This window comes from Lissotriton vulgaris, chromosome 3_1 (genome assembly GCF_964263255.1).
Source record: "Lissotriton vulgaris chromosome 3_1, aLisVul1.2, whole genome shotgun sequence".
Lineage (NCBI taxonomy): Eukaryota > Metazoa > Chordata > Amphibia > Caudata > Salamandridae > Lissotriton > Lissotriton vulgaris.
This window is the reverse complement of record NC_141689.1, coordinates 148,927,109-148,952,996: the sequence shown is the minus strand read 5'-3', so window position 1 is coordinate 148,952,996 and position 25,888 is coordinate 148,927,109. Positions and strand designations below refer to the sequence as shown.

At 46.0% G+C, this 25,888-nt stretch overlaps 1 protein-coding gene across 1 annotated transcript in view; it reads left to right on the top strand.

Annotated features, from left to right (window-relative positions):
* Nucleotides 1-25,888, top strand: part of LOC147726124 (receptor-type tyrosine-protein phosphatase mu-like) — a 1,369,719-nt gene that overhangs the window by 474,045 nt on the left and 869,786 nt on the right. The window contains exons 6-7 of the mRNA XM_086960227.1: nucleotides 20,781-20,969; nucleotides 21,236-21,424. Coding sequence (XP_086816353.1) covers nucleotides 20,781-20,969; nucleotides 21,236-21,424 — 378 coding nt within the window. The remainder of the gene's footprint in view (nucleotides 1-20,780; nucleotides 20,970-21,235; nucleotides 21,425-25,888) is intronic.

The window sequence follows — 25,888 nt, the reverse complement described above, 5'->3', positions numbered from 1 at the left end:
ATTTACTTTTTGAATTGTCACAGATATAAACAAGAGTAAACAAGAAAATCAAGTATGATCATGAATATAAGACACCCTCTTGGTTTGTTGCAATTGCCTATATATAGATACCAGAACTCTTCTGTTATATCCAGAACCTATAAGCATGAAGTCCGCTTAACCCAGATCATTGATTCGGGCCCCTTTCCTTCCATGATTAATCTGGATGAATTAATAAACCCCAGGTAATAAGACATCGAAGTATATATTTTGTGTATAGAATATATCTACAACTATGTTAAAATAGACTACCAGAACTATAGAGTCTGGTGCCCATTAATTGTGCCCTCCTATAACCTATTTTCGACAATACCAATACAGCAACCTACCAACAAGATGAGTCTTTAATAGAGCTAACTGCTAGTAGATAGCAGAATATAGCAGTAAGAGCAAACAGAATGTTTATGTAATTTTTTTTTTAAACGGATCTTATTTATGAAAGAGTAATTGTGTGTTTCTTTCTAGAACTGGTCCTGAAGAAGGTTTTTAATTGTCACTTTCAACCGAAACGCTGCGTCGACCCCTGTTCTTGTGAACATTTTAACCAACATTGTATATTATATGTTATTGATTGACTTTGTTTTAGCCAACTGTGTAAATTTTTTTATAAATGAATGTATTTTTTTAGTCTTGTGATTATGACCATACAACAATTTTCTTGAATAAACGCACAAATGTATAATTCAAAACATTTCTCTCTCTTTGCTTAATCTCCCCAAAGAGGCATTATATGTACTGTTATATGCATGACCATTAGCCACATTACTGTGTTGATTTCTTTATTTGCTTATAGCTATTTTTATGTTTCTCTACCCTTGGAGGTTCTGACCTACAGTGAGATTGGTATTGCTGAGAAAGGTAGGGCATCCCTATATAGGTAAGATCACCTTTGTGGTTACCCGAAGGGACCCTTTGTGTTTTCTCCTTGGATGATGTGCTTAGCATGCCACTGAAGCAAGCAGGTTTTCTTTGTTGGGGAGACCTGAAATCAGGTGATGATTTGATGACGTGGGAATCTTTGTCTTTATGTACCCAAGGAGAACTTACCCGATTTAAATATTACCAACTTTCAGCTAGGTCGGTCAGACAGCAGTGGGTAGAACAGCAGGATGATATGTGGTTAATCCAGGCTATGAAGACAGAGAAAATCAATAAAGAGGTAGCCTGGTGGTATTGAATGTTAATTGAAGCAGAGTACAATGTTAAGGACGATATCCAAAAGTTATGGCAAAATGTTTTAGAAAATATTGATTTGTGTGATGCCTAGCTGGCTTCCTTTTCACTGCTGCGTGAGATAGTTAAACCAGCTTATTTTAAGCGTAACCACTTATTCACCCTTTACCGGGTTTACTGGACCCCTATCAAGTTAACAAAATTTTCTGGAACTCAATATGTATGTTCAAGGTGTAAGGATCCTCTGGCGAATGATTGCCATATGTTCTTAACCTGCCCAGTGTTAGATACATTTTGGGCAGAAATTGTTGACTATCTGAAGGATGTTACAGGAATTCAGCTCGAAATTACGCCATTACTAATTTTTTTCGGTTTATGTCAGGATAATGTATTGACATTTGATAAGAGGGCCATTGGATTAATTTTTTATGTTATCCTGTTGGGAAGACGAGAAATATGTAAAGCTTGAAAATTGGCTGCTCCACCCCTCTTCTCTGAGGGTAAACAAAATATCATACAAACCTGCCAATCAGATATAGCATGTGATCCTAGAAGGCAGGAAAAGGTTTGGGCCTTGTTGGTTGACTGGTGCCAGAGAATGGGGTCCAATGAATAAGTCAATTATGGTTGTTGGTCCTTTCCCCCTCATTCGTGTGATATGAGGGGTGGGAATGGAAGCAGCTATTTCTTGTCTGGAAAGACTATTTCCACCTGGCCCTCAGTTTTGGAAATGGAGTATCGCCTACAAGTTAATTGACAGGATGAGGACCAAAAAAAAAAAAAGAGAGATGGAATCACACCATGGTTGACTCTGTATCTTACTACGCAACCCTGCAATGTTCCAGGAAGTTATCTTGCAAGGGAAACATTCACCGCAAGGGGTACTTCTCGGTGGAGACGGTCTCAGTGGGGCAGAGCTACTAGTATGGGCTGGTGCTTGGGCCGGGGTTGACGGTTTCCTTGAATGTAGTTGATTCACTGGGGAACTACTCGTGGTACATCTCTCAGAGGGTTCCCTCATGCTTATCATAAGGGATAACTTGGGGTCAACGGTCTCTTGTACTACCGAACGATCAGTAGTTGATACTGCCATCGTGTTGCCCCTTGAAGTACCTGCATCAGCAGCTGAACCCCCATTTAATGTCTTCAGTCAGTCATGATCGTACGAATTACTTACCTTCAGTAACGATGTATCTGGTGGAGACGATTCTATCCGCAGATTCCTTCACCTAGAATTATCCCCAGGCATGAGACTGGATCCATAAACTTTTTGCCACAGCATCCCTGCGTGCCGGGGCGGGTGGCATCATGTGACTCCGCCCAGGCGTCGTCCGCGTCCGTGTCAGTGAGGTCAATTAAGTCCCACCCCGACGCGCCTACTTCAGTTTTCTTCTGAGAACTTTTCCGCACTACAACAAGGAGCCACCAGATAAAAACTGTGGAAGCATTGGAACAGTGTGCAGAGAGCAGAAAAATTGGAAAAGAAATGGCGACTAACAACACCATAAGGAGCAGTGTCAACACTGCAGAACCCAAAGGCAGGGAAAGAAGAAAGCACAGAGCAGAGCCCTGAGCAGCCATCCCGCCAGTCCCTAGACAGCTTCCCCCCCCGTGCCCCAAAGACAAGGAACAATGCTTAAAAGTCATGACACATGTAGAAGGCCTACCACCCCAATCCCGAACAGGAAGGGGAACCAGTCCCAAGACAGATAGGGGCAACAAACCTCCAAGCCACCCCAGTATAGAGGGCAACCACCCCCCAAGGAACAAGGGCAAGGCATGGCCAGATGACCCCTATTCAGAGGTTAGCAGAGGGGCCAGGACCCTTAGCAGCAAGAGGAAGGAAAGGGAAGGGAGGGAAGGACAGAGATTGAAGGCAATCCCCCCAACCTGGAGTAGCCAGAGCAGCGGGGCACAGGAGCACCGGAACCCCATCCTCCAAATAACCAAGAGGAGAAATGAACCACAACCAGACGGAGCCACCCATCAAGAGCAAAAGAAGGCACTCACAGGAGACACAGCCCCCCACCGGGAGGCGAGTACCAAAGACCAAACAAGCGTCCTCGCAGAACGGGGAGGAAGGGCGGCCCGTGAAGGAATCTGCAGCTAGAATCGTCTCTACCAGGTACAGCGTTACCGAAGGTAAGTAACTCGTACAACTGGTAGAGACTACTAACCGCAGATTCCTTCACGTAGAATAGATACCCCAGCAATACCCATGGGGAAGGAGGGTCTGCGAAAGGACCCCACCAACCTGTACAGAACAGAGGGTTGCACAGGGGACCAGATATGTGGGCCAGGTAAGTAACCTCCCCAACCAGGCAAGAGGAACCCCTACAAGCAGAACTCCACCGACCCCAAGAGGATGTAGGAGGAAGAAAGAAGGCTGAAGAGGCCTGTACACTCAGAGCAGAGGAACCAAGGGCAAGGCCATAGAGGCCGAAGCACACCACTCCCCTACCAGGCAACAGAGCTTCCATCCAATGCCAAGACAGGAAGAGGAAGAAGAAGAAGAAGAAACCTAGAGGGCCTAAGGAAACAAGTGAAAAGAAGGCGAGCCCACCCCTGATGGAAGGCAACAGGCCAGCCAGAATGGCGCTGCCAGTCATAAGCCACCAGAAGCAAGAAGAACAGCCCGGGGCCACAGGGAGACCGGGCAGGTGACGCCTGACAAGGGAAAACACAGAGTCATCCCAGACCTCAGGACAGGAGCGGGAAGGTGAGGAAGTGCCCGGACACACCACTGCGAGGGGCCTCGCACACAACCTCAAGAAGCAAAAGCAACATACATAAACGCCATGGAGAACAAGCACCCGAAGTCAACCAGAACTCCCGAGCAGAGCGCAAGCTATATAACAGCCACGGCCACACCACATAGGGTACGTTAAGTCCCAAGATGCGGGATGCCTCTTTGGAAGAACTTCCGCAGCAAAGGAATACCAAAAGAGCCGCAGTGAAAGAAACCCCTGCGGAAGGCTTGTTAAGCAGCCCAAGAGAAAACAGAAGGCCTAATCTCAGGGCCAAGTCTGTGCAAACAACTCCGGCAAAAGTACACACACTACAAGGGGCGGTCCAGCAGCCAACAACACCCTAGTCCGAGCAAGGAGGACTCGGATGGCCATATAACACGCTCCACAGCAAGGACAACTGCCCAAAGAAAATTCCAGAACCAGCTCAAGTCAGCAGTCAATGAGGAGGGGAAGGAGGAGGAGGAGGATAAGGCAGAGGAGGACAGAGCCCTGCAAGGAACCTTTGGCGGGCGGAGTCAGCCGGGGCATGGAATAACAGGCTAGCATCGAACGGAAGATCAATCAGGCACTGCCGAATATTTTCAAGAAATACACCGTCCCGAAGCCAAGCATGGCGACGGAGGGCGACTGAGGAAGCCATGGCCCAGCCCAGCACCTCCGAGATGTCCAGAGCGGAGCGGAGAATAAATGCTGCTAACTCCCGGCCATCCAGCGCGGTACACAGACAAAATATCGAGTTTTAAATTTCGATATACAATTATATCGAAGTTTAAATATCGATGGGACAAAATATCGAAGGTAAGTAATATCGACAGTCTTAATATCGATATTAGTATGATATCAGTAATATCGAAGTTTTAAATATCGATGTGAATAATATCGAAATAAATAACTTCGATGTTACTAATATCAATTTTTAAATAAATTTAGTGTATATTATATTGTATTTATTATGTTTTATTATTTATTTTTAATGTAATTTAATTAAATATTGTCTTTTACTACTGTAGCGGGTTGTGGGTTTATAGGGGAATAGGGTGGGAAGTAATTTAATTATGTTAAATTAATTATTAATTAGTAGGAATTATTAATTAATTAATTGAGAATTAATTTTTAATTAATTTTAATTAATTGATTACTTGATAAATATGTTCTGTAGCGGGTTATGGGTTTATAGGGGAATAGGGTGGGAAGTAATTTGATAATAATTAATTAATTAATATATGTTCGTACATATTTTAATTAATAATTAATTGGTAATTAATTTATATTAATTAGTTAATTAATTAATATAATTTTGTACATATTTTTAATTATTAATTAGTTGGTAATTCATATTAATTAGTTAATTACATTAATTAGAGTAATTTTTTTATATATAATTTTTTGTTATTCTTAATTAATTAATTGGGAAAAATAATATTAATTATTAAATTAAATGAATTACAGCTAATGTGCTAATATATTTACTTTATTGTTATTGTTAATTAATAATTAATTGGTAATTAAATAATATTAATTAATTTTGGGTAAAGGAGTATTTTTAGGGTTCAGGGTCAGTTTTCAGTTTTTGGGTAAAGGGGTATTTTTAGGGTTCAGGGTCAGTTTTCAGTTTTTGGGTAAAGGGGTATTTTTAGGGTTCAGGGTCAGTTTTCAGTTCTTGGGTAAAGGGGTATTTTTAGGGTTCAGGGTCAGTTTTCAGTTTTTGGGTAAAGGGGTATTTTTAGGGTTCAGGGTCAGTTTTCAGTTTTTGGGTAAAGGGGTATTTTTAGGGTTCAGGGTCAGTTTTCAGTTCTTGGGTAAAGGGGTATTTTTAGGGTTCAGGGTCAGTTTTCAGTTTTTGGGTAAAGGGGTATTTTTAGGGTTCAGGGTCAGTTTTCAGTTTTTGGGTAAAGGGGTATTTTTAGGGTTCAGGGTCAGTTTTGGGTTTTTGGGGTCCAGGGATATTTTTAGGGTTCAGGGTCAGTTTTGGGTTTTTGGGGTACAGGGATATTTTTAGGGTTCAGGGTCAGTTTTGGGTTTTTGGGGTACAGGCGTACAGGGTAAAAATACATTTTTTTTACATTAAATCAATTAAATGAAATTAAAAAAAAATATATTACATTAAATTATTAAGTGTTTTATTTATTTTAAATGTATATGTATTAGTTTTAATTTCGTTTTAATATTTTTATTTAATATTTGTAAAATTATATGTATTTTAAAATTATTTTCACATAATTATTAATACATTTAAAAAAACGATATTTTTAATTTCGATATTTTTGTACTACGATATTATTTTTTCGATATTTTTGTACTTACCTTTATGAAGATATGACCCCGATATTTTTGATGTTGATATTTTTGTGCCGATATTTTTGTATTTCGATATTCTGTCTGTCGATATTATGTCAGACATTCATCCAGCGCATGATGCCATAAATCCACCGGAGCAGTCTCTGGGGAAGCTGCGGATCCCAAAAAATCAGCTGAGTCCCACAAACAAGAGGAGGCCCAAGCCAACAGACATAAGGTGTTAAGGGTCAGCAGGGCAGTGCTGTTCGAGGCGATCATGTTGCGCCCCCAAGAATCCAGCCAGCGGGCCTCGTGGGAACCGGAGTCAACAGTGGCGGCAGGGAGGGAAAATCCATCCGTAAAAATGGACCCGAGGAAGAGGGGTGGAGGGAAAGACACTCCAGGTCACGCGGCGCGGGGAGGTGCCGGTGCAGAAGGTGCAGAGGCACCGGATCCCCTGAGGCGGGGTGCCTCCAAGCCCCCGTCAGGGAAGAAAGGAGCGAACTCCCAAAGAGAAGCAAGATCTCCCTCCCACCAGAGCCCTGGTAGAGAACTTCCAAGAGATGGTCCGCCGGGAAGTGAGCAATCGGGTCACCCATGCGCAGAATGTCTACAGCCCTGGACATCGCGTGAGCGAAGGCCGCACCCTCCTCCGTAGGGCCCCACGGTGGAGAAAGCAGCTCCTCTGTGGGCGACGGCTGCAAACTAAGGCAGCCATCCCCGAAGACAAGCAGGGCGGACAGAGGCCAGACCTGGAAGTCAGAAGGAACCGAAGAATGGGAGACCTGCCGCTCCTCCGACGAACACCTTGCCTCGAAAATTAGGGGGAGCCACCCTTCGATGAAGCCGGTGAAAAAGACACCACGCAGTGGCCTGTCTCTGGGGAGGATGACACCAGTATGCAGCCAACCTCCGGAGAAGAGGGAGCATCCAAAGTGGAAACCGCGGCACAACTCCTGTACAGAGCCATAGAATTTGCCGCCTGAGGCAGGACGTCGACACCATCTGCATCGACTGAGACACCGGACAGGGCTCCTCCAAGTCACACCGCACCGGGGACCGGAGAGGAGCTGAAGTGGCCAAGGGGCGGCGCCGGAACTGTGCTGACTTGACCTCCGCCGAGGCAGCCACCTGCGTGGAGGAACGAGTGGGACCAGGAGAGTGACACGAAGCCCTCCGCCAGCCTCGGCCCAGGATGTGGCGGAGGTGGCCCGGCGACCCATGCTGCGGCGCCAGGGATGATTTAACCTCCGACTCGCCCCCCGGCGAGACAGCCGCCCGCAGGGAGGGATGAGAGGGGCCCGGAAGGGCATGTGGGGAACCCACCCAGCCTCAACCCAGAGCAGAACGAGGCGGGTCCACCGACCCCTGTGGTGCCGGCACCGTGGCAGCATCAGCCCAGCCGTGAACAAGGCCTTTGCCTGCCCAGAGGGCTGAGCGGGGCTCAGGATGTGACCCGAGCCCTGGCAACCTCCTGTGACACCACAGGGACTCCTGTTGGAGTTTGGGGCAAGGCAGATGCACCGTGGTCTGAAGGAGGGACCCCCGAAAGGTCCACACCCTAATAGCACCACATCCTCCAAGCCTGGATCCGAACCAGTCAGCGCTGGGTCCGGATGCCGCGGAGGGCCTTGAGCAAGGCAAGGGATCCGCTGACGCCCCAGGAGGGGAAAGAGGAGCAGACGCCAGCGAGGCCTGCAAAGCCGCCACATATGTCTCCATATGGACTCTTGATGCTCCGTCATCTGGAAACCGTGGATAGGAGGATGACACGTGGGGCCGCATCACCCGCGGAGAGCCCATGCCCCCGGCAGGCTGAACACCAGACCCCGGGGACAAACTGCAACACTTACCCACCGGGCAAAATCGGAGAAGTGTGACAACGGCCGTAACTGAAGCCGTCTGCCGAGGCTGATCAAGGAGAGGAAGCCGCCCCTGGAGAGATGCGCCAAGAGTAGTTTCATCCTGCGTTCCCGCCGCGACTTCTGCTTCAACTGTTGGCATGCCTCACAATCTGCTGTGCCGTGATTCTCCCCTAAACATCAGATACAAATGAGTTGAGGGTCCGTTGCCGACATAAGACAACCACACGACGTGCAAGTCTTGAAGCCCGAAGGCAATCGCACACTGTTCCACCCAAAAATTAGACAATGAGGAGAAAAAAGGGCCCCAAACAGGCCCAAGCAGAGACCGGATCCGCGTTGCACGCGGAAAAGGAAAAAACTGACGTAGGCACACCGGGGTGGGACTTATGTGACCTCGCTGATGTCACGTACGCGGACAACGCCTGGGCGGAGTCGCGTAATGCCCCCCCCGCCCTCGGCGTGCTGGAATGATGTGACAAAGGTTTCGGGATCCAGTCTCATGCCTGGGGATAATTCTACGTGAAGGAATCTGCGGCTAGTAGTATCTATCAGATATATAAGGTATTGAGATCATCATTGTAGTTATTCACTGGGATGGCATAGCTATGCTGTCTCTGCCGCCCACCTATGTCCCCCCCCCTTGTGAAAACTGTGTGGAGCCATGCGGCTTATAGAAATAGCCCAGTGGTAAAATGTTGATCACCGTTTTTTCCCTTGACCAGTTACCTGCCCTATTTAGAATTGTTTGAACTAGATCTGGTGACACAAATGATAATACTACACAGTCACCATCTAGAGATTTGTTAGTTCTTCCTAACCAGCTGATGCTCCTGACCATCTTAAACTCGGAGAAGAGCAGGTTTGATAATCCTGTCCTTGCACTAATCACGTGCAACGATTTATTTTTCAGTGTGGTCCAATGTTCTCTTGCTCTGTATAGCAACTTGGGACATTGGCCAGCAAGATAGTGTAGGTTGTTGCTTCAGGAGGAAGATGTAATGTGTTTGAACCAGGCTGATCTCTCAATGCCTCTCTATGTGTGTGATTAAGCCTATTAGAGAGTGGTGCTTTTTGAATGTTCAACAGCCATTGTTCAATGGTGCTTGGGGCCTGTACTGTATCGTGTGGCCTACCCAAGGCCGCCTTATTATGGCTGTTAAGTGGGTAGTCCAGTGGGGCAGTTTGAGATGCTGCTACTAAACTTGGGTCAAGAACACCAGACTGAGTATTTATATAGCCGCTGACCCTGTTAGGCTGGGCAGGCTGAGCAGGCTTGATTCTACATTGGCAAGTATTAGTCAGGTGTGGCTGAGGAGGCTGAGAGCTCATTTGACTTAACTGGCTCTGCTGCATTGTGTGAATGCTACCTGCGAGCTTTTCTAAGTTATCTATGCTTGTTTCCAGTCTGGATAGCTTTTGTATCAGTGGGTCAATTAAACCGATACAACCTCACCCAATTTTGTCCAGAACTCCCCGCTGTCAATAATCTGCGAAGGGGATAAAATTAATGGGATAGACTCTTTAACAGCAGTGCTAGTTGCTGGACAATTCTCCTCCTCCGTGATTTTACCTTTCCACCCTCTTTTTGGTAGGCGATGAGATTGCCTGTTGGAGCCCTGCCCTTTTCTTTTCTTGGACTGAATTGAGGGATTACTTTTTTGTCCTCTAATAAATACTTTAGGCCGAGTTGATATGTGGCTTGTCTTGTGGGGTTCACTAGGTTCGGGTACCCGTTAGTCAAAGGAGAGCTATGGTGGGAGGTAGTAAGGTCTACATGGTCCGACATTACAGTCTGATTTAGGGGGCGCTGTGGCTCTATTGACAGTCTGCGCTCATTAATGGCAATTTCATAATTGAGGGCTGACTCTGCCGTCAGGAGAAACACATCCAGAGTCCCCACTACTTTCTGGCCTGTTAGTGATTTCCTTTAATTCAATGTTTTCTGTGCCATTTTCCTCTATCGATATACGTTGTAGTGACAATATTATACCCTACTACCTCAGTCCTTAGACCTTAGTCCTAATATTCAGGGTACGGTCCAGATAAGTCCGGGTTGCAATAACGTGGCCCGGCCTATTTCGGTCTCTGACGGGCTCAGACGGGCCTGCCCTTGGCCCGGGCTTTGCCAACCGCCTTATGAGCGCCTCCGGATGCTCTCCCAGTGCGCTAGCGCCGTGCGTGCGGGGATTGCCGGAAATGAGGTCCGGCAATATGGCAATAAAGTATCCTGCCAAGTATCCAACAAAGCAAAGTGTCCCCGTGTGTTCCGGCGGTGTCGCGGCAATGTGATAACAAAGTATCCGATGTGAATCAAAGTTTAAAGAGGCTCCCGTGCTGCAGGAGCCCTGGCTGCCTAATAGGAACAGTGCAGCCCAAATTGTCAGGCCAGATCATCCTTGATCTGGAACACAAGCAAACCAATACAGGTTTCGCCCTGTTTGGAGCTCTTCAGTCTGTTGTAGCTTAGTTTCAGTGACACAGTGAGCACACATACCCATGTATGGGCATACTCATGGCACTTAGGGAGTCAAACTGAAGTTTACCAAAATAATTGATGGATGGAATTCTTGAATTATTGTCAGCCACTGGTAATCACCCATCATTATTTTTCGCACAATTGCACCTCAGTTTGGACCCAGCCATATACAATCAGTCATCACCCTGCTCCAATAGGAACAGTTCAGCCCAAACTGGTAGGGCATGGGCTCCCTGGACTGGAACACAAGCAAACCAAGACTGGTTTTACCTTGATAGGGGCTCGTAGCTTGGATGCAGCTTGGTTCCAGTGGCACAGTGAGCTGAGGACCAATGTCTGGGCATACCTGTCACACATACAAATTTGCAGTGAATTATACAAAAAAGTGAACAAACGTGATTGGTGGAATGCTTGAATTATTCTCAGCTACAGTTAATCACATGGGGCCACATCTCAGCTTATCGTTGTTTTGCACTCTATGCTAACTCAGTTTGGACCTATCCATATGAAAATCAGTCTTGCTCCAATAAGAACCATCCAACCAGAACGGGCAAGCCAGGTCACCCCTGAACTGGAACACAAGTAACCCAAGATTATTTTCACCCTGATAGAGGCTCTGCAGTCAGGTGCAGTTTGGCAACGTGGCATAGGGAGCACAGAACCCAAATCTCAGTGTACCATTCGCACTGAAGTGTACAAAAAAGTCATGGTTGGAATGATTACATCTATCTAAGTCCCTGGTAATCATTTGAGACTGCATTGAATTCTATTGGTATTTTGAACACCCTTCCACCTCAGTTTGGATACAGCCATTTGCAAATCAGTTGTCAGCCTGCTTCAGTAGGAACAGTTCAGCCGAAACTGGCACTCCGGGTACTCCCTGAACTGGAACACAAAAATCCAAGACCTGCTTTGTCCTTTTTGGGGCTTATCAGTTGAGTGCAGCTTGGCTCCATTGGCACAGTGAACATAGGGCTCACATCTGGCCATCCACCTCTCATTTAGGGTGCTGTATTGAAGTATACAAAAAAAGTGACGGATGGTTTGTTTGAATTATACTCAGCCACTCGTAATCACTCTGCTTCGTTCCCATCCATTGTTATTTTGCACACCAAGCCACCTCAGTTTGGACCCAGCCATATGGAAATTAGTATTGACCCTGCTTCAATGGGAAAAGTTCACCCGGATCTGGCAGGCCAGGTCCTTCCTTAACCAGAACACATGCAACCCAAGGCCAATTTTGCCTTGATTGGAGCTTGTCAGTCAGATGCAGCTTTGTTCCAATAGCACAGCGAGCACGGGACCCACAGCTGTGCATACTCGTCGCACTTAGGGAGTTGCCGTGAGGCATTTAAAAAAGTGATGGCTGGAATGCTTGAACTAATTTCAGCCACTGGTAGTCAGTCAATCTGCATCCCAGCCCATCATTATATTGCACACCATGCCAAATCAGTTTGGACCCAGCCATATGCAAATCAGTGTCACCCTGCTCAAATAGGAACAGTCCAATCCGAACTGCGTGACCAGGTCCTCCCTGAAATGGAACACAAAGAACCCAAGACCGGTTCCCCCTTTTGGGGCTCTTCACTTGAGTGTAGATTGATGCCAGTGGCATACACTGGTATACTTTAGTCATACCCTTGCCATTTAGAGTTGTACATCAAACAATGAAAAGGTGATGAGAGGAATGCTCGCAATTTGTCTAATTACTGGCAGCCACTTGAGGTTGCATTCCAACCCATTGTTCTTTTTCCCACAATGCCACCTCGCTTTGGACCGAGCCATATGCAAATCATTCTTGACTCTACTTCATTACGAACACTCCCGCCACAACTGTCAGCCAAGTTTCTTCTTGAAACAGAACATGGGCAACCCAAGACCGGTTCGTCCTGATTGAGGCTTATCAGTTGGGTGTTGCTTGGTTCTGGGCATAAACTTGCCACTTAGGGTTGTACGTCAAACATACTAAAGGCGATTGTTACCAAAGGTAAGTAACTTTTTTGTTTCCCGAATTCTAATATGGTGGTTACCATGATATGCAATATAAATGGAGAAAGGGCAGAAATTCCATTAACTTGGCCTTTGTCTTAAAAAGGATTCCCTGAGCTGCAGGTTTTTTAAAAAAAAGAAAATGTTTGGGGTCTGCAAATACTTCCTGAATGTGTTGAAAGGAGCAAAACCCCAGAGTGTTGAATAAAAGACATTGATTATCATCATTATAAACGTATTTTGGCCAAAAATCACCATAAAAGCACATTAAAACTCGGCAATAATTAATGACATTATACAAAATCAATGAAATTAAAACTACCACTCACCAATAAAACACATAGTTCATGTCATAAAAAGTACAAAATAGTAAAATGTATATAAAATACATTTAAAATGGCATTGAATTATGAAGTCTAACAGATGATTTTAAATAGGCCCATCTAGAACATATTCTAGTAGAGAAGCGCTGCTCTGCTATTTTTAATTTTTGCTTTTTGGTCCACTGGGATGAGCAGGCCCTTAGACAATTCTTTATAATACCTACAGAAAAACAGAAAGTGCAACAAGGTTTGATCAGATGTTTCATCCCAAGGGCAGCAGCTGATGGCGGTGGCATCATACTGACTAAGAGGGAAACGCAATTTCCATCTGACAGAACCCTGGCGAAATCTAGTAAGAAGTGAGCTCTCCTACCTGTGGTTAACCCACTCCAAATTTGGTTCAATCACAGGGCACGTTTGGATCACTGCATAACTACAGAAGGATTCCCAGATGCACAGAGCCAATTCCTAGTCCCTGGCCCGCTTCGACTGAAAATTGTCCACCATCTTAATGGAGATTGGATCAGTGAAGAGGCTAGCTCTTCCAAGTCTAGAAAAATAGACTGCATATACTGTATCCATGATAGTGAGGAACCCAAAGCACCCGCCAAGCTATCCTCAATTACATCTCTATGAAGGAATGCCTGGCCATTGCACCAGATAGAACAACATAGCAGAAGGGGAGCTAGTTTTGTACAGTCTTCCACATAATCTAAACCAAGCTCCTTGTGTTCAAAAAAATTATCACTACTGGGGGGGACCCCGCAATAGCCTACATAGCACCCTGTTTTCTTCATCCAGTAAATTGCCCATAGTGCAGCAGCCCTAGATCCCAGCACCGTAGGTTAAGACAGGAACAAACCTCCTTATAAATCTTGATAGGCGGGCAGCTATGTTTATTCCTCATGCATGCCAAAACAGTAAAAAGGGAACCACTAGTTTTCCTATTGACCATGCATGGGGTCCAACTAACTCTCTCTTGAAAGTGACTCCTAAGTAGGGAAAGGAGCGCAGTCTCTCGATGCGCTTGTTCATAATGCTAAGTATTCAAGTTTTTATGTTCTTAGGGCCACAGGCCTTTATAAAAGTTTTGGATTGATTGGTTTCCTGGTTAACTCTCAAAACCATCAATGAGAACCTTAAGTCTGTATTAAAGACATGTACATGTTAACTTACTATCTGCCCACACATTGTTAATTTTAAAAGACAGAAAATCATTGGAGAAGGATCATGCATGATAGGCCACTATCTGTTTGCTTTATGTATGTTAAGGTATTTATATTACTCCAGGCATGAATCAAGTTGGTAAAAACCTTGTATTCAAGACGTTTTGGATGAATGTGTGGTTTGGCAAAGCGCATCAAATCATAAGGTTGAGGGTGTTGAAATGATATGTTAAGAGTGATTGGTCAACACCTCTTGACTCAAATTATTCCCTAGTACTACTCATTAATAAAATTGAAAGTCAAGAAGGGAAGCTGCAGAAAATATAAGTGCTACCTCAACTACTGAACGATTTCATATTAAATCTCTCTACGAAACAAAGAAGTTCAGTCTACGAAACTAAGAAGAGTTACCGGAAATTTAGAGAGCCTGAATGTCAAAGACGGACCTGTTGAGTGCCTTACAAGATTGCCAGAGGACAGGGCGACTCCGCCCATTAGTCACGGTGTCACCTGTCACTAAATGTAGACTTTCATTCCTACTGGTCCATGTCAAGATAAAGCTTAGAACCTATGGTATAGAAAGAAGGCCTGATACTTGGCAGCCTGCCATGTACAATCCACTGTGACCTCATTCAATGGGCCATATTGAGCTATGTTCATTCTTTTCCCCAAGACAAAAATGTACTAGGACATGGCACGCAGACAAAATGCCAAGGAACAGTGCTATGTGTAACACTCATCAACAGTCCAATCCAGCTCCCCACCCGCTCCCGCCTTCCAGCTGTCCAGCCCTCCCCGACCCCTACGTAATGGCGGCTGCTGCAGGGACAGGCGAGCAAGACCACTGTCTCATTGTCAGTGAAATTGCACCCCCTCCCCGCAGCTCCACCATTAAGTAAGGCCTTCCCCTAGCCCCTGCACTCTTGAGTGTTGGTGTTCGAGGCCCTCCTCCACCCGCAGTTTCACCTGCACCTCATCCCTGGTGGTCCAGTGGACCTCGGTCTCCATTCTCTCGCTGAGCTTTTTCTCTCTTTTTTCACTCGTTTTTTCCCTCACTTCTATCTCCCCCCCTTCACTCTCCTTCTGGGTCGTTCCTCCTTTTTCTGTTATTTTCCCCGGCATTTCAAGCTCCCCCTTCACTCTCCTTCTGTGTCTTTCCTCCGTTTTTCACTTGTTTTTACCCTCATCTCAATCTCCCCCTTTCACTCTCCTGTGTCCTCTGTGTCTTTCTTCCACTCTTTCTTGCACCTTTGCTGCCTTATTTGCACTTTTCTCTCTCTTTTTGCCTTTTGCCTTTTTCAGCCCATTTTCCCCCGCCGCTTCTGCCTCCGCGGCCCCTCCCCCCCAGCACGCCCAGTGCGACCGGGCCAATCCATCTTCCCTCCCTGCTCCTGCCTCCCAGCTGTCCAGTGGCCGCGCCGCCAGGGTGCCAAAGGCAAGCCCGTCCACGACCCGACTGCGACCAGTGCCAGGTACCCTGGATCTCTGCATCGCCAACGCTATGACCCAGCGGCACTCCATGTTCTCAACCCAGGCCGCAACAACAATGGCAAGCTAGCATCACCAGCCGACAACCTCGGACCCTTCAGCTGTCACCGCTGCCGGCACACCTGCAGCACCGCCAAGACCACTGACCCAGCGCAATATGGCCGCAAGAACACAACCGTTCTGAAGACTCTGCAATGCATCCTCCTCAACGTCCGATCACTCCACAAACACGCCATCGAAATCTGTGACCTCCTCGACAGCACTACCCCGATGTAGCATTCTTTACCGAAACCTGGACCAACACCACCTCGGTACCGGACATCGCCATCGCCATTCCCCAAAGATACAAGATCTCCAGGATGGATCGCCCCACCCACCCGGGAGAAGGAATCGCCATCGTCCACAAATCCACCCTCCACCTGATCACACTCCCCGACCAGCCCACAGACCTGATGGAACACCTTCACGTCAAGATAATGTCCAGTCGTACCTCCACCCTCTGAGGAACCCTCATCTACCGACCCCCTGGACCCCGCAGACTTTTCGCCAACTCCATCACAGACATCATCTCCCCGCATGCCATCGCGTCCACCATATACACCCTACTTGGAGACCTCAACTTCCACCTAGTCAACCAACTGGACCCAAGCACTACATCCCTCCTGGACAACCTCCACAACATTGGACCGAACCCAGCACTCAGCAGGACACACCCTCGACCCCCTCTTCACAACAGGAAACTCCATCACCTTCAGCCACACCACCGTACTCCCATGGACTGACCATTGATGCGTCCACTTCACCTTCAGAACATCCACAGACACCTGCTCCCAAGAGGAAACTGTATCAGAATCACTGACGACCAGCTAATCTAATCACTCTGCAACTCCACCCCATTCATCGCCGAAAATGACAACGCCAACACCGCAGCCCGAACCCTGCACAGATGGATCTCCGACAGCGCCAACACCATAGCCCACCTCAAGAAAAACATCAACACCCACGCCAAGAAAGCTGGATGGTTCACCACTGAACTTCGAGAGTCCAGAAGCACTTGCCACCACCTCGAAAAGGCCTGGAGGAACACCAGATCCACAGAAGCCCACAACAACTTCAGAGCTGCCACCAACGCCCACCACCAACTCATCAGAAAAACGGGGAAAAAAGCGATTGAAGACAGAATCTCCACTCATGCACACAACAGCAGAGAACTCTTCAACATCATCAAGGAGTTCGCCCAACCCACCAAACGAGTTCACCGACATCCCTCCCTCACAAGACCTCTGCGACAAACTCAGCACCTTTTTCCACCACAAAATCAAGAGCATCTACGCCAACTTCGACGAAGACAACCAATACACTGAACCCTCATTAACCACCCGACACCCTGAAGCCAGTGATCGACAACTGGACAGCCCTCACCACCATAGACACAATGAAGACAATGGAGTCAATCCACTCGGGGGGCCCCCGAGGACCTCTGCCCCCACCACATTTTCAACAGAGCCGTCAACACCATCGCACCTATGCTCTGCCACACCATAAACCGCTCCCTGGCAACCGCCTTGTTCCCTGACGACTGGAAGCACGCTGAGATCAACCCCCTCCTGAAGAAACCCTTGGCGGACCCCACCGACCTCAAAAATTACAGACCCATCTCCCTGCTTCCGTTTCCAGTGAAAGTCATTGAGAAAGCCATCAACAGCCAACTCGCCACATTCACCGAAGAGCACAACATCCTCGACTCCTCCCAGTCAGGATTTTGAAAAAAACACAGTACGGAAACCGCCCTACTCGCCGCAACAAATGACTTCCGTACATTACTGGACAAAGGAGTAACAGCAACCCTCATCCTCCTTGACCTCTCAGCAGCGTTCAACACAGTCTCTCACCGCACCCTAATACGCAGACTTCACGACGCAGGGATCCAAGACAAGGCCCTCGACTGGATCGCTCCTTCCTCTCCGACAGAACGCAGTGGGTCAAACTCCCCCCTTTCCTCTCAGACCCTACACCTACCCCCTGCGGAGCCACCCAGGGGTACTCCCTCAGCCCTACGCTCTTCAACGTCTACATAACTCTGCTCGCCCCCATCGTCAGAACCTACGGACTCAACATTGTGTCATATGCAGATGACACCCAACTCATCCTCTCCCTATCAAACGAACCCAACACTAGCAGCCTACAACTAAACACCAACAAAACGGAAGTACTCATCATGGGACCAAACCCAGACGCCTGGAACAACACCTGGGGACCCCCGCCCTCGGAAGCCCGCCCAACCCCATGTACCACGCATGCAACATGGGAATGATCCTGGACTCAGGGCTCAAAATGGACCGCCAAATCAACTCCGTCTCATCCTCCTGCTTCCACACCCTTCGCCTCCTATGTAAGACCTTCAAATGGATCCCCATGAACACAGAAAGACCGTCACTCACGTCCTGGTCACCAGCAGGCTCGACTGCGGCAATGCACTCTATGCCGGAATAAACAAAAACCTCACCTGCAAGCTACAGAACATCCAAAATGCCACCGCAAGACTCGTCCTCAACCTGCCAAGACACTGCCACATCTCCCAGCACCTGCACACACTCCACTGGCTCCCCATCGAAGCTAGAGTCACCGTCAAGATGCTAACCCAACCTCACAAGGGCCTCCACGACACCGAACCAGCATACCTGAACAGCGGACTCAAATTCCATGCACCGCAAAGGATCCTACGATCTGCCCTGCTCTCTTACGCCATGGTCCCCCGCACCAGAAAGACCAGATCGGGAGGCTGCCCCTTCTCCTTCCGCGTGTCCAGAGCCTGGAATGACCTTCCACTCTACCTCAGACAGATAACATCGCCCCCCATCTTCGCAAGAAACCTCAAAACTTAGCTCTTTGGCAGACCCCCTCCTTGATGGACTGGAACCTGCAACCTCCCCACCCCCCTCCCCACACCCCCCAGCGCCTTGAGACCCTTACGGGTGAGTAGTCACGCTTAACAAACACCTGATTTGATTTGACAGTTGGCAAGAGCAGAGTCCCTGTATTGCTTTGAAATAAACACAGGGCATGCATTTTGGTCAAAATCAATGGTTAGCTGCCCTTTTGCTGGCTTTCAGATAAGCACACATTTCCGCAGGCAAAGCCCAACAATGTACAATAAATTTCAATCACAATGTGAACTGCACAGGCAAATAACCCAAGGCATCCTGCATGTCATGAAGTTTCTTTACTATCTTACCTACTGCTCCTTAGAGGCAAAAAGAACTGATGATGGGCGCAATGGTGAACAAATCAAACACTCACCCCCAGTCACTGATCTGGGTTGAATCCTTTGTTTGTTTGCACGCCACGCCATTCCACTTTAGACACAGCCATATGGAAATCAGTCTTGACCCTGTGCCTCATGGGAACAGTCCTGCTCGAACTGCCAGGCCAGGCCCTCCCTGGACCAGAAACATGCATCCAGGGACAGGTTTCGGGGTATCACCCCTCCATAGTGGAGCACAGCCTGCTGTCACCAAAGGCCTGTAGCTAAAAGTATGCATATTATTTCCTTAGCTGGCTTCTCCCGTGTGACCAGGTAGAGAAGGAATAGGCTGAGATCAGACAGCAATAATGCATTTATTCTCCTAGTCCTTTCTTGGTATCTCAAAACAAAAAACAGGGCAATGTGAAACTAGTTTACAATAACAGACTACCGAGCAGTCCATGAAATATATATTTTATATCTTATGTAGAAAATATTAATTCAGCCAACCTTTGTCATTTGCCTGAAGAACAGTTCGGAAGGAACATAGGTAACCTTTTATTTGTTCCAATCAAATCTTAATGTGGTACAAATATAAATCCCCATCTAGTTACATCTTTGACCTGGGGAATGCTGGAAAATGGTGTGTGAGTGCAGGATATCAGACAGGCATGGAGGTGAGCGAATCAATGGAACATTACTTGAAAGACGAAAGTGCACAGAGAATGGAGTTGAGAGCAGGAAAGAATGAAAGTAGAATTGACAATAGGAATAAAAGAGGAAAGGAAGGAAATAAAGGCACATTTTCTTTATAAACACTGAAAAAGTATTATTTTTGAATGTTGCAAAAAGTATTAAACATTGAAAAACACTGGCAAAGCACCCACTGGAATTCACAACAAAAACAGACTGAGAACAGGAAAGTATCTATTTTAAATTGAGAGACTGGAAGTCAAGATGAATTTATCAGATGCAAGGTAACTTCAGTTGAAGAGTCACAGGATTAACCTCATGAGTTGTCATAAAATATTAGTTGAAACTCAATTTGTTAATGTGTGAACTAGAAGGAAACAATTAGACAGCCGTAACTTTTTTGCCAGCCATCTTGAAGGCTTGATTTATCTGCATCATAGCCTCGGAATGATACACAATTATTGAAACAAGTTAATTCGTCCAAAATGCACCACTGGGCCTCGTTTTAACATGAAAATGAATGCGAGGCCTTTACCCAATACTCTGCTGCAGAAGGGGTTACTCACATTTGCTAGAATCACTGGTATGAACACCAAGATTTCTCCGAAGCCTGGTGATTTTAGTGAACAGGTGCCACAGGCCAGCACCCACTCTGAAAAGGGCAGATCTTTACTTTGGCCACGGTCCATTAGGACATGTCGAAGGGCGTGGTCAAGGTTGTTAAAATTGCTTTTAGAGAGGAATGGAAGGAAAAGTCAAAAGAGTTTGGTATTCTGGTAATTCACAGCATTTTGAAAGCAGGTCTACTATGACTTTCAAAAATCACCCGCCTCATGTCCGTTAAAGCCATGCGGGTCACAGACGTTTGTCTAAAAGGTTTGGGGAGAGCTGGTCTAGAAGGTGTTGTCCTCTGGGATTTAAAACTGCTGCTTTCACTATATCTGCTATCATGAATGCACCATACTGTTTTACATTACGGAAGAATCCCCGGCATCCCTTCTGTAGAGACAACCCACCCTCTGAGCAAGAGACAAACCTGTCATGGTAGGAAATGTGCCCGCCAGAACCTCTGGAAGGTTTAAGGCTCAGGTCCCCGGTCTTACTCCACCATGGACTTGTTTACAATGAGTGAGTGAAAGAGTGTGTGTGTCTGTGGGGAAGGGGGGGCGGATGGAGCCTCCTGTTCTATAAGCACAATTCCTCTGTATCACTGCAACCTGTGTGCGGAGAAGAGCTCCCTGTCTCACACACCTGGAACTCTGATGCTCCTCTACACTCTGTTACTTTTATTTTTCAGAGAAATGCAGAAATCCAGCCACGCAAAGGTCACCTTTTACCCTCTCTCCCTCCAAACCGTGGTACGACCGTGGCGATGTGGTACAAGTGACGTGCTCCGATGAGTATCAGCCTTCACCGTCTCAAATAGAGTGTAGAAAAAAACAAAGGAGTGACCACAATGAGTGGAATGCAACACCCACCTGCATCCGTAAGTAACCCAGTGGTATAACGAAACCTGAGGGGGCCCCACTGCAAAGTACATGGAGGCCCCCCCCCACGGCCCACCACTTAGCCCCACCGCCAAAAAATCTGGTATATTTTGAATTGAAATCTCCAACATTTAAAGAAATGCCTCCTGTTCTATAACCACAATTCCTCTGTATCACTGCAACATGTGCACGAAGAAGAGCTCCCTGTCTCACACACCTGGAACTCTGATGCTCCTCTACATCTTATGTTACTTTTATTTTTCAGAGAAATGCAGAAATCCAGCCACACAAAGGTCACTTTTTACCCTCTCTCTCTACAAACCGTGGTACGACCGTGGAGACGTGGTACAAGTGATGTGCTCCGATGAGTATCAGCCTTCACCGCCTCAAATAGAGTGTAGAAAAAAACAACGGAGTGACGACAATGAGTGGAATGCAACAGCTACCTGCATCCGTAAGTAACCCTAATCCTTCTGTTTAACTTGGGGCCTGATTTATCACTGAGAAGGTTGCAAAAAGTGGGTGTGATATGTGCATTGACTGTGAAATCCAGCTCCAGAGCTGCGGCTCAAGCAGTTTTAGATGACAGAAATAGGCCGGATAATGACCCGGATGCTATAATCATCCCGGTAAATGTAAGAAAAACTATAACTTACAAACTCATAAATAATGGAGTATCATCGAGAGGTGGTAAAGTAATATTTGTTATAGAGGCACATGAATAATGGCAGACAGAGGTATTTTATTCATGGAGTCCATTTCCTGCAGCAAATCCAGTAACACACGTGTTCCACTACTACAAAGTAGAGGAACCTCCAGTGGAATACGTTCCTTTCGAGGACGTTGAAATTCCACTAACTTACCAAGAGCATCACCTCTGGTTTAATGGTGCCCTACAACATCAAAATCACATTACCAGGCTTGGTCCACTAGGTAGACCAGGAGCAACATGGCAGGTACTAGCCAGCTATACACCACATCCTGACATTGAAAGAATGACAGGTCCAGAACTATTAGCTCAGCTAAAACAGCTAATTAAAATACATAGACAATTGGTTCAATATGTCAAGCAGGCTTTACCGGTCTAACCTGCTGTAAGAATTCCACAGCACACCCCTCATCAGGGGAACACAAACAAAATTACACCACAGACTATACAATCAGTAATCGGTAAATTGCCCGCAAAAAGGGAACAAATTCCGTTCTGGTTAGCACAATAAAATACTCAAATAGAGGCACTATTCCCTGATAGTACACCTCATGAGAAACACAGAATTCTGACAATCTGTCTACCAATGGGGATTGCACCACACGTAGAGGACTGCGACACTTGGCGTTCAGTCTTTGCTTCAATCTACACAAAAACACACATGGTGTTCCGTCTATGGCAGTAATACCAGACGTTCTAAGACAGATTCAAAATGAATACGGTCCAGAAACTGCCTTAAATCTTGGTATGAAGTTACTAAAAGATTTCATACAGGTCTCGGCTATTCCATTAGCCAACATTAAAGGTGAAGCAGCATCCGTGGCGATCCGCCAAAAACTAAAAGAGACAGATATTACTGAGCAACCGTATAAGCTTGCCAGAATTATTGAAAAATCCTATGAAGAACTAGGTAGAGATAATTTGGGCGGGAAACCAGTAAAACCCCAACTAACTGAAAATCCTGAATAAGTTTTTATTAAAAATAATCTCACTACTCCTAAGAAGAAGTGGGAAAACACCAAACAGACACTTCCTAAAGAGAAGCGTTCTCAGTCCAGAGGAAGGTCTCCTCAACAGGAGCCCCCTGAAAAGAGATATAACCTCAGAAATAGGGATAATTTGAGAAAACCTGATAGATATCAAGATATTGATACACATTTCTCTCGTACCTTTCAGACTTCCTCGCAGAAATCCGAAAGAAGAGGACGATCGGAACAAAAAGACCGCATGAAGTCCAAAGACGAACAGCACTTTCCAAAAAATGAGAAAACTCAATTCACCAAGAAGAAGGTAGCAAGTCACCATAGCTCGCAAGATCCTGAAGGATCATCTGGAGACTGTGGACTTGAATGAATGCATTCAGGTTGAAACTGCCGATACCAGGGTTAGTGTACCCCATAACTTATATGAAGTAACACTCCAGATGGAGGGGAACATAACTAGGAAAATAAAAGCACTCTTTTGGGAGAAGCTATCTAAGGGTTATGACATTCTTCTAGCTGAACAAGACTGGCCATCAGAATCTGTCAGGGAGTGCCCACATGGCAAAGAGACAATTATGCCAGCCGTCTCTAATCACATTCCAATTCATAAAGAATACACCTATGCCAGAAAATGGTCTGTAGCCCAGGCTCCAGCATTATACAAAAATCACATAGGATGGGATGAGGATTCTCCTCACCATAAAATCCAGTTAAAAACTCAACCAACAATGAAAAGGCAATATCCTGTTAAACAGGAAGCTAAAAAACAGGCCAGGGAGCTTTTAAATCAACTTGAATATCAAGGGGTGATTGAAACATGCACCTCATCCATGAACAATCCTTTGTTTCCTGTCTCCAAACCAGACAATTCATATCGTCTAGTTTTGGACTACAGATACTTAAACTCTTGTTGCAAAACTTTTGCAGTTCAAAATGCACACAGTGCAGCACTAATGAATAACAATGTGCGTAAAAAGTATAAAACCACATAAGATATTTCTAACGGTTTCTTCTGTCAAAACCATTGCACCAGAAAGTAGGTACTTGACCGCTTTCTCAATAATGGGGACACAGAGACAATTTTGCCGTCTCCCCCAGGGATTCAAGAATTGTCCAGGTTTATTTTCAGCCAGAGTAACAGAGTTACTACAAAAGTATGATGATGAGGCATTATCTTATGTCGACGACATCTATCTTACAGATGATGATTTGGACGTGCACTTGAAAAGAGTGAACACCATAAGACTTGGGTTCGCTTCTGAAGGGTACAAATTCAATTTTAAGAAATCACGAATTGCCCACCTCAACATCCTATCCTTAGGATACGAGTTATCAAGTGAAGGCAAAAGCCTGGCAGCCAACTTTCTAGAGAAATGTGCGCTGCTTCAACCTCCAGAAACGCTGAAAAACTTACAGTCAATTCTAGGTTTCCTGAATTTTGGAAGAACTTATGTTCTAAATTACGCAGAAAGGGTTAGACCTCGCTACGAACTAATAAAACCTGATTTCAAATCAACTAATTGGACTCAAGAACACACAGACATTTTGCAATCAGTGCAAACAGACATGTTAACAAAAACACAATTACAGACACGTGCGCAATCTTGTAATCCGAATCATCCCAGGGAGATGCGGAATCACATACCTAACCTTTAATGAAGGTGAAAAGGTACCAATAGCTTACAAGTCACACTTGTACACACAATCTGAAATGAAATTCACTTCTACAGAAAAGATTCTGACAGCGGTTCAAACTGCAGTAGCAAAAGCGAGAGCTATCGCGCAGGGTAAACGCATAATGATCATTACACCTGTACCTGCTTTAGAGGCAGTGACAAAAGCGGGCATTCCAAATGCTAAGGCTTTACATCCAAGATGGATACAATGGGTTAACTCTCTTGCTGCAACAGACGTTGAATACGTTCTTGACCCATACTTGAAGACACAAGAATGTCTTCAATACAAACATGAATGTCCTCTGCCGACCGAAATTCTGCGTTTAGAACATTACGGATGTATAATCTATACAGACGGCTCAGCACAACCCGCAATTGGGGGTAAACAAGTCTATAGTGCTGCGTGCGCGATTGTTAAAGGTCGCTGGCGCAAAGGTAAATTTAGACCAATGGTCACTAAAACTCAATCACTCTGAGACTGTACAGCTCAGTGAGCTGAACTACAGGCTTACAAGATGGCGCTTGAAAATACCAATCGCGAATTTCCCACACTCATAGTGTGCGATTCGTATTACTGCGTCCAGTCTTAAAATGAATATCTTCAGAACTGGGTTCAAAACGGGTTCAAAGATGCAAAAGGTGGCACAATTAAGCATAAAATGCTCTGGGATCAGGTAGTTCTTTTACAAAAAGAACTACAAAAGACTTACGTGATTCATACACTCAGTCATCAGCGTGATGGCGTTCACGTTGCAGGGAATTCATTGGCTGATGAGGCCGCGAAGGCAGCTGAGCAAACGGCTTCCGTAGCTGCAATCACTCGTTCAAAAACAGAAATAGATGGGGAAACAATGCTAGCAGTAAATGCCTCAATGAAAGGCAGCTATGCAGCGTTACCTCTAAATTATCCACTCGGATGTACATACATAATTGATGCACACTCCGTTCCTTTTGCTCGAATCCCTGGAGTGGGGGATAGAATAATACCAAACAGGAACCAGAGAGGTGCTTTGGTTTACGAAGCACATATGGGAGAGGGTCTGACACACCGAGGGATCTTAAAATCTCGAATAGAATTAGAAGAGATGTACTGGTGGCCGGGAATGAGCGTCGAAGTTTACAAATTCGGAATTAACTGTGATACCCGTTACAGAGATCATAGCTTTGAAAGTCACCAGGTACCTGACTACAGTGTAGCCAGCCCAGTACAGACACCACTGTTAGACAGCATTATACTTTCAACACGCAGACATCACCATGGACGACTGCGGTCCCACAAATATTAGGACAAGATTCATTTGGATGTGGCCTCAGCGCTCGGCTGACACCCGAACTCGTATAAAAGATTTGCGAGTCTTTATCGGCACATACGCAATCGGGACACTACATTCTGACCAGGGTCCTGCGTTTAGCTCTCAAGCTTACAAAGAGGCCATGGCTAGCTTGGGAGTTGCATTGCGGTACTCAAGTCCATTGCATCCTGAGGGAAATGTGGTAGTGGAAAGAAAAAACCGTGACATAAAGCAATCTATAACAGCTAGGGTATTAGG